The sequence below is a fragment of the Petaurus breviceps genome, unplaced genomic scaffold, assembly GCF_028583685.1.
Source record: "Petaurus breviceps papuanus isolate PSGF00001 unplaced genomic scaffold, PetGlider_PUasm1.0 64, whole genome shotgun sequence".
NCBI classification, from domain to species: Eukaryota; Metazoa; Chordata; class Mammalia; order Diprotodontia; family Petauridae; genus Petaurus; species Petaurus breviceps.
Genome location: NW_027186428.1, coordinates 9,465,042 through 9,474,976, shown reverse-complemented (window position 1 = coordinate 9,474,976; position 9,935 = coordinate 9,465,042). Strand labels below are relative to the sequence as shown.

At 35.9% G+C, this 9,935-nt stretch overlaps 1 gene segment (V, D, J or C); it reads left to right on the top strand.

Moving 5' to 3' along the window:
* Nucleotides 1–3,283: 3,283 nt before the first annotated feature.
* LOC138173702 (immunoglobulin heavy constant mu-like) overlaps nucleotides 3,284–9,935 on the top strand; it is a 19,125-nt gene continuing 12,473 nt past the window's right edge. Inside the window, 2 exon segments of the C gene segment in view lie at nucleotides 3,284–3,299; nucleotides 4,732–4,785. Coding sequence covers nucleotides 3,284–3,299; nucleotides 4,732–4,785 — 70 coding nt within the window.

The window sequence follows — 9,935 nt, the reverse complement described above, 5'->3', positions numbered from 1 at the left end:
ATCCTGTATGTACATTTTTATGCATATGATCTTTCCCAATAGAATGGAAGTTTCTGAAGAGCAGAGGACCATTTCATTTATATCTTTACTTTGTGTCTGTACTTGTGTAATGGGTGACTGAATTTTGTTTCCACAGAAATTATATGAAACATAATTTGTGGAACCTAAGGAGTCATACTTGTTAATGTAGAAGATCAACTGACTGCAGAAGAAAGCAGTGGAAGATATTAGCTGCTTATTAATCAGCATATCTAAAAAACAGACTCCCCTTCTTTATTCTCTAAGAATACCTTTTTTCCAGTGTATCAGAAAAAAACAAACTTCCAGACCAGGAGTACCTCACCTTGTATGGGGGCCCATTGACTAAGATACAGTCTTAGATAATGAGACTTTTCTTATGGATATTCTGGGTTGGACTTACACTTCAAAACCCTCTTAGCAATTGAGAAAATTCCTTTTTCCATCAGGGGCTTTTGGCCAGATTACCCATGCGAAATGATGTAAAATAAAAATCTTTCTTTAATTCATTGAGGCCATCTGGAGTTTTTTTGTAAGACAATTATTTCTCACAACTGGTGCCTAACACAAAACAGACACTCAATAAATGCTTATACATTGCTCTTTTTTAAATAAAAAATTACCAAGCTTACCTTTTTACTTTATAAACAGGATTAACAAACTGGTATGTTAATAAACAGGTAGATTAGAGTACTTCTATAAATAGTTTCCTTAGATTTTTCAGCAATCCATTTAACAGAATATTTTACACAAAAAAAAAGATAGAGAGATGTGAGCTAGATGATAATGGAGTTAGACAGACTTAGACTGGTTCAATGACTGGATTCAAAGAGTAGTTTAGCATAATTTCTCTGGTATCTATGCTTAACCAATATACCATTTAATATTTTTACCAGTGACTTAGATAACTGCATAGATATAGTCTAATTGGCAAGTTTATCAAATATGCATAAGATGAAAACTTGGGAAGGAAAGCTAACACATGGCATTACAAGATCATCCAACATATTCTTGAAAGGGAATTTCTCTTCTTGGATTCCTGGAGAGTCCAGGTAGAATCTATCACACCACCTGGATGCAATGACAGCAGTTGAATAATTTGAGTAGCCAAACTAAAAAGAAAAAAATTGTTGGAAGACAGCTTACTGGTAGCAAGTTCAGCTTCCTATGCTATAGATTTGATTTTTATAACTTTTGAGGCCTGATTAAAATACAAAGGCAAACAACTTTCTATTAGGATAGATGAATAAAGCATTTCATGGGAGACGGAGGTTAGCAAGACAGGGATCAGAAAGGGAAAATGGGTGTAGGGGTTTTGAGGAAATATTTTGCTAAGCATCTGGTAAGGTTTGTTAGAATGAAAAGTATCCCCTGTTTAATGCAAAGAAAGAAGTAACAAAATATTTTTGCAATTATTAGAGAAGTTCATTTGATCTAAGACAGCAAGGTTGAAGTAACCATTTAGACCAAAAGTGTCTCTTATTCAAACGCAACAAATAGTTTTTACAAGTGGATGAAACCATGTGATTTATTCTGTCCTTATGAAGTTTGTTATGTTTTATTTCTTCTTGACAAGAATCAAATAAAATAAAGTTCAGTAGTGTATGAGATGAAAAAGTTCAGAGTCTGAGTCTGAGATCCGAAAAGGTCTTTATTCTTTCTCAAGAGAAAGGGTACTGACCCTGTTTCTCAAATGGCATCTGCCAGGGAGTGCAAAATGTGGAAACTTGTGGGTTTCTCCTGTCTTGATCCTAACTCCACCTCTAACACCTGTCCTACCTCACCATTGGCTGGTGAGGCAAGCTCACAATCTGTCATCAGTGTTAACTAATTGGCGCAAAGCAGTTTCAATCCTCCATTATGTATTTCCTTTCACCAAATTTGGAAGTGCCCCATCAGAAGTGGACTAGTGTGGTTTCCTTTCAAATTACCTCATTTTGGGGAAATCATGAGTTACTCGCAAGACTGAACTGGTTTACAAAGTATGAAGAAGACATAGGAATGTAACAGGGATACAAGAATACATAAAAGAAATGAGGAAACTTCACTGTGAGTCATCTCTCACAGTAGGGATAAATGTAGTCTTAGAGTTCAAAAAAGTCAATTTCACCAATACAAAATAGAGGAGGTTTGGCTAGTCTTAACCTGAAAAAAATGAAGACTGAGGGTAAGGGGACACTGATAAATCTTTATAGAATCTTGCCCACTGCTTTCCAAGAAAAACTGATTTCTGTCTTGAGTGGGACAGGAAGAGGAGATATGAGTCTGGTTGCCCTATTATCTGAGAAAGATGGTTTTGGACTAGAGTTACGTTTATCTGCACTCTCCAACCTCATAAATATTGCTAGTCTAAGGACTTAGTTGATTCAGTACAAAAAACTGCTAACTCCCCTAGCTGACATACCTTGAGGAAGATCAATGTCTTGGTCCTTTCCCATTCAATACTCGTTACATGAAAGACCATCACAAATAATGAATAATGAGCAAACTAATTTATCTAAGCAGATAGTAAGCAGAAATCAGAGAAGTCAATCAATGAGTAACTACTAATTACCTATTATGTGCCAAGAAATGTGTTAGAATATACCAGAAAATACACAAGGATGAATGAGCTTTTTAAGTGGGAGGGAGTGAAAAGAAATAATGCTCAGCCAAGAAAGAGGCCCAAATCTTACCAGTAAATTCCCAGTGATCACTAAGGAGGCAAGAAAGAAGAGCAATCCCTGGAGATAGCCACAAAGAGAGTATGGAGCCACGAGCATATTTCTCTTGAAGGAATACAGAGTACTCTTGCAGCAAATATATACTCATTCCCTATTCCCCTCTACCTGCCCTTTCACAGAACACACAGACAACACACACGTTTTCTCTTTTTACCAACTGGGACAATCTGGGTGGTGAGAAATCCTTCTGGGATTTTCAAACATAAGATTTATGAGTTTGAAACAAATTTGGCATATACTTTTAGGGACAATGATCTTTCAGCATTTCTTTGGACCCAGAAACCCTTTTATTTCTGATGACTGATCCTTTGTAGGAAGGCTATGACACTGTCTGAGTTCTTCAGACCACGACTACTGGGGAAGCAGCCAGATAATGAGTTCAGGCAGAAAGTACGAAGTATAATCTGAGTTTATTTGGGAAATAAGCAGAATAAAAATTTTAGATAGATATTGTAACTCTAGTTTGGGTAACTGAGGGTTCAAGGAAAGAAACACTGAATTGTGATTATTCTTATTTGGAGCAGGGGAACCCAGGAACCATGATGACTGCCTCTTCAGGTAAGTCTGACTTCTGCAATCAAAGGATGTAGGGGGTAGGAATAGAGGTCATCTTGAGGTACCTGAAGTGATTCTGCAAGGTCAAGAAGGGAGTTTTAGGGACCATAGAATACTCATGGATGAGAAGGATCTTGGAGGAAGGGAGGTCAAATGAACATAGCCAGACAATAGGATTTTTTCAGAAGTGTGCTAAGAGGATAAGTTCTGTGTTACTGGATTTTTTTTACTGAAGTTAGAAGAGCACTGTGACCATCTCTTTAAATGGGTCCTCTTTTCACAGCTACACACCTAATGTTCAGCTTGATTTTGGGGTTTCCTAGGTGAAAGATCTCCTTTTGTATGGTCTCATAGGAAAGAATTGAGATAGGAAGGAAAGAATTAAGTAAGAATGTTTCATTAATCCTTTTAATGCATTTAATAAAATAGTCTGCAACAGATACTACTCAATTTCCATTGAATTCCCATTGACAACTTTGGCATTTTCCAAACTCTCCTGAGCTTTTAGACCCATTGGTGTCAAAATCAGTGGAGTTATGGGGTCCAGACTGATTGATCCCTAGGCCCCAAGTTCATTATTGAATTTTCCACACAGATCTAAAAAAGGCTATAGACATAAACAATAGATCCTTTGCCGCATTTTCTTTCTGTAAATAATAAGAGGCCCCATATTCAGAGGAGATTAAAGAAGTTAAAATGTGAGAAGACATACTAACAAAATTAGCTCTCACTGAAAATCATGAATGAATATTATTACTCCTCACTTGGGGAGAGAGAATGACGATTGGTAATCTTCCTCCAATGGGAATGGGAAAAAGTTCCATTCAATACATGGTTGGAAATCCTAGCCATTGTACTCTAAGAGCTCTAATTCAAAGTTTTATATCTGGCAAAGGGTGATGACTAAGACCCTGTGCTAATAATTTTAGGTACTGGAGCCCATCACAGTCTCCTCAGGTATGAATGTTCTTTATCTTCTTTATGGCCTCCAAGTCAGGCCAGACACTATTATTTGGCTTGTGACTCAATTCTCAGACAAATCTGTCTATAGCAGTGGAAGGAACCATTGGTGCCCTTTGAGGCTTTCAGTGAGGAATAGCTAATCAGAGAAGGGAGATAAAAATCTATAAGCAACTCAGTCTTAGAGAGTCAGGTCTGAGGTCATTATCTATGCATCTTATTGTGACCACATCTGGGTTTGTTTGTCATCCATGGGCCTGTTTGCAGGTTATTTTGATTTGTGTCTTGGAAACGAAATTGTGAACCAACACTTCTCACTCGAAAAATTCAACAAAGTCTAACCTGTGGGTGTAGTTACAATCAACCTATCTTCCAATTTGGTTGACTAAACAGGGGCTAAGATACCATCTCAGAGCGGGTCTGAGTCAAAGACAGAGGGCCAAGTTTTTGTACACACACTAAATGGATTCAAATTAATGTGATTACTTTGATGTATGGGGCAAAGGAGTCCTTGTGACCGTCTCCTCAGGTAAGTCATTCTAACAACTTTCTTGGCTTATTATTGCATTTTAATTGAAATTTGGGGAAGAAATCAGGAGTTTCAGGGTCTCTAACAGAGGGTCCAAGGTTACTTTCAGTGAGAGGTCATCTGTCTGGGCAAGAAACCATTCTCCCACTCTTACTAAACGACTCATTGAAAAGTCTTCCAATTCCTTTGCTACCCTTCACCCTTTTCTGAGATTGCTTCTATCTGGGAGGCTGTCCATAGGGCTTTAACTTAGAAAAAAACCCTCTGATCTCTAAGACGTAAGTCAGTTATTGACTGGGAACTAGGAAGACCTGTCCTAATGTGACAACTGGTTCAACTTCTGGGGCCAGGGGACCATGGTGACCATCTCCTCAGGTGAGTCATCCTAACTTCTCATTCTAGCCTGGAACAGCATTTTCACTGTTTTTGGAAGATAGTTTGAGGCAGTTTGATGCTCACAAAAAAAGAATGGAAAGAAGATGCCCTGCCTTTAAAATATAATAGGGGAGTCCTTCCAACTGTCTTAGAAAAGTCCTTGGTTTCTTTGGCCTCAGAAGACACTAACTGTGATTGTCCTGGGTAACTTAATTTCTTAAACAGTGGTCTTGAGACTCTAATGAATGATAGGTGTTTAAGTTAGTATCTCACATATGTCTAGGAAAGTTTCTTGTCTGGGTTGATGTTTTACTTTAAAAGTTGGATTGGGATTTTTATCTGGAGACATGACCAGCAGGGCTGGCCTCAGTCAGAATGCCCAGATAAGTAGCTTGCCTGTTATCTAGAAAACAACCTAGTAAGAAATAGGGGAATTGACCAAGAAGTCAAGAGATAATTCTCTAAGATCTCATTTATTTCATAAGTTCCTATAGATGGACATGGGCTTTCAGAAACTTGCTATGAACAAAGTTCAATTCTGAAACCTCAAAGCATATAGACAGCCAGAATCTATAATGAACTTATGAATGATGACCAAAACATATGGAATGAATATTAGAAATCATTGCTTTCAAAAATATCTTTTTCCTGGGTGGACAGAGGCAGAGGTCAAAGTTGTCTTCTAGATTTTTGTGAGAAAGGAGTTGTAATTTCCTTAGTGTGACTGTGGTATGGAGTACAGGGGTCAATTGACTATCTCTAGGTAAAGAATAATCCCTCCATGATTTGTTTTTCTGTTTATATATGTATAGTTCTTTTGAATCTTTAAAGGCTTATCTCTAGGACATACTTTCTAAAGAAGAACAGACGGGGATAGGAGAGCAGAAGGCAGGGGGAAGGGGTAGTTTGGACAGGGACAGCCAGAGGATGATTTTGGAATGCAGCAGTTTCTACCAAAATTTGTTTCTTAAGTATACCAGGTGCTTAAGGTTTTGTACAGAGGATTTGGTCAGAGACAAATATAAGATTTATGTGCAGATACTAGTAAATCATAGTAAGTGTTATATATTGTTCAAATGTGGTGTAACCAATAGTATCATGAGGTGTGTAATATGCTGTGCAAAAATACAATACTATTGTGTGTATATATATGTATTGTATGTATATGTGCATGTATATATTTATATAGATTATATCGTGTTATATAAAATATACATATATGTTGTATGTATACAACATATAACATAGGTGTGTGCACATGTACATGTATATATACATATACATGCATATTTTAAAATGCCAAAATGACTAGTGGAAGAGAAGTTGAGAGATAAGATTATAAAAGTTGGTTTGGTTGAGTAACAGACAGTTGGAGAGTGATTTTCTTGCTAGATCAAGTTGAAAATAACCAGTGAAAGACAAATCTCTCAATTAGAAATGATAAGTTAGATCAGGAGAAAGTCCAGAAATGTCCCCACTTTAGGCAATTGAGAAACTGTTTTCCTAGGAGTTGCCAGTTTCTGTTATTTGCTTCTTTATAAAGTGGTTGAAACAGTTGATCTCCTGTTACTTTTTACTTTAATGAAGAAGAGAGTTTAAATATGAAATATTTAATAGAAATATTAATAGAAATATGAAAAGTTCCCTACAGAATAGGCCAACAGAATATATCTATGAATTTGAGAGATTTTTCGTTGAATATCTTAAAATTAAGTTTGAGAGTGACTAAAACTATTATCATTCAAATATTAAATTTTAGATTATTCTTTAGGAGCCACAAGTAACTTCAAACAATTCATTTTACTATGTTTACCATATTTCATCTTTAAATATTTTCTTTAATTAAGATGGCATTCATAAAACCTTTTTTAAGTTTCTATATGAGATGAAAGGATATTTTTAAATATTGAAACATTTAAAATTTGTATATGAAAAAAACAAATTGCACATTTAAAAACTATAACGTATGAGAAATAGCAAACAGTTAACTTGTGGTTCTTCTCACCTCAAGACTAATATTTATGATAAATAACCAAGCTACATAAAATAGCCAAACATAAATTAATTTAATACTTCCAGGTATAACCAAGTTGATACCCACTCAGTATTTGATCTCATGTACCAGATGGTGCTCAGAGGTCTGGAAAACAGGTGGCAGGAAATGGACTTCTATTCTAGGAAGAAAAAAAAAAGATCGATTCATTTCCACACTTCAGTTGAGAGGAAGTAGCTTTTAGCCAGTTTTGCATAGTCCAAAATATCTGAAAATGTTCCACTGAGACAAACAACACCTGGGTAATTTGCATTTTTTATTTTTTGTTTAATGCAAGGAAGGCAATAAACATTTGGAGAGTAATATTTAATTCTTTTGATTTCTTTTTTTTTCATTTTTTCAGTCATCATTTTTTACTCTGAGATTGTTTTAGTTTTGAAAGAATCATTTAAGAAACTTAATTCAAATTTATATCATGATTTACTAATGCATCTATCATATTTTTCATTCAGTTGATTTCTGTTTTAAAATAATCCATTTTGAACCATTTCAACTTCAAATAGTATCTTTAGATTTTACTCAATTTTAAATTTTTCCAATAGAAATTGAGTAATATTCCATTTTAAATTCTAAGAGATTTAATATCAGTAATTGAAAGACATAATTGGCATGTTTTATTTTTTTATTCAATATTAAATAAATTCTGCATAGAATTTGAGGATTTTTTTAATTTAAAAATGTTAGAGGAAAAAAACTAAAAAGCCAAAGCTGAAAATGACAAATCAAAATTTTATATCCAAAATGTATGGATTGTAACAAAGATATTCAATTTTAAGAAAATACTAAAACTCAGAGTCTTCTTTACAATAACTTAAAGGATTCTTTATATGGAAAACCAAATTCCTCCAAAGGCAATAAGTTTTTTCTAGTCTTCTTTTGACATTGTTATTTGGAGTTAGACTGTTCTCCACTGAGCCTTCAATGCAAGTGTACCATATTCCTGGTCATACCAGTCCTCCACTGGGAAATTTAAGGTGAAGGTTTAGACATCAAATACCAACAAAAGCATTAGTTATAAAATGGGATCAGATTTTGAATGACAAAATGCTCAGCTGCACATTCCAGTAACTGGTCACCTAATAGGTAAGAAAGCCGCTTTGGCTGCTGCCCATTTTATTCTTTACTTTGTCTTCTACTTTGTATAAGTTACTTTTTCTTGGTTTAAAAAAAATATTTTCATTTTATGCACAAAGTAGTATTTGAATTCATTTCAATAAATATTTATTGAGTACTTGATAATGAAATAAATGTAGTTTGTAATGAGGGTATCTACTAATCTTCCCCTATTAAGTAGTCAAAAGATCATATTAATTTCTTCTGAATTCTATATTAGTTAGAAATTGTTATGAGTTAAATATGATATTTTCAATAGTGTTATAGTTGCAAGTTAAATTATGCGTTAATATTTCTATGACTAGTTTTTTAAGTGTAGTTTTAGTAGGCTTTTTAATTAAAGTAGCATTACTTTTAAAGAGCATTTTAGCAAATTTAGATAATGCATATTTTCTGTATTCAATGAAATCATATCATTGAGAGAGAATTCATTTGAAACAAAATTATTCATTTTAAATTACAAAATGTGGAATTTAAGCCTCTAAGATAATGTTCTCACCACAGATCTAGTTGATGGTCTTTGACTAATGAGAGAACATCTCCAATCACTTCTTTGTTCATATAAATATTATTCATCATTATGCAGTCATGGGTCAGAAAAGTTAACATTAATGACATTGTAAATTATAAATCATTATAGGATTTTTAATTTTTTTCAATTTTGAGAATATTTCAGTTTAAATGAGAATTTTTATGCCTATTCTGGAAAGTTGCCTAGAGAGCCCTGTCACCATGTGAAAAGGAGCACTGGGGCATGCAGAGTTATGACCTTGGGAGTTTGGATGTGGACAGGTGGACATGAGAATAAGGACATGCAGATTAATGCTAGGCTACAGGATTTAAGGCCAAAAGAGCTAGAATGGGGGATGAAATTGACAAAGGGCAGAATGAGAAGCATGAGGCTGGGGTGATTGTGTTGCATTGGTATGAGAGGACTGTTCGGTCCAGCTGATGCAAGCCCCAGAAAATCATTTATACTTACCTGCTCTCCTTCTTCCCCAAACATCCCAAAATGACCTGAGTAGTACAAGGGTTAATCTATAATGATTCCCTGCTGTGCTGAGCTAAAGGCAGCTTGGGCTGGGCTGTGCTTGGCTGAGATGAAGTGAGGTGAGACTTGTCCACGCTACTGACCATTGGCAAGAAATGAAGCCAAGGGTTGAATAGGGCTGAGACTAGTCTATACTTACCTCTTCCTAAGTTAAACAATATGAACTTCCAATGTGCAACTAGAGATAGGCTGGAACTGGAGTTGAACCCTAACTGAGGCTGTAACAGAGATGAGGTACAGATGAAATTAGGACTGAGTTGGAACTCAGGAGAAACTAGAGCTTGGGTTGAACTAGGGATAAGTCTGGGGCTGGCGCTGAAATAAAGTCAAGATTGATCTGGGGTACAGCCAGAACTGAGGCTGAAACTGGGACTGGTGCTGAGGCTATAGCCAAGCCTGGGGCTAGGGCTGGGGCTGACCTAGAGCTGGGGTTGAAACTAGAGCCGGGGCAATGCTAGAACTGGGGTTGGGTCTGGGGATGAGCTAGGCCTGGGGCTGGGGCTGGGACTGAACTGGGGCTGGGGCTGGGGCTTGGCTAGAGCTGGGGTTGGGGCTGGG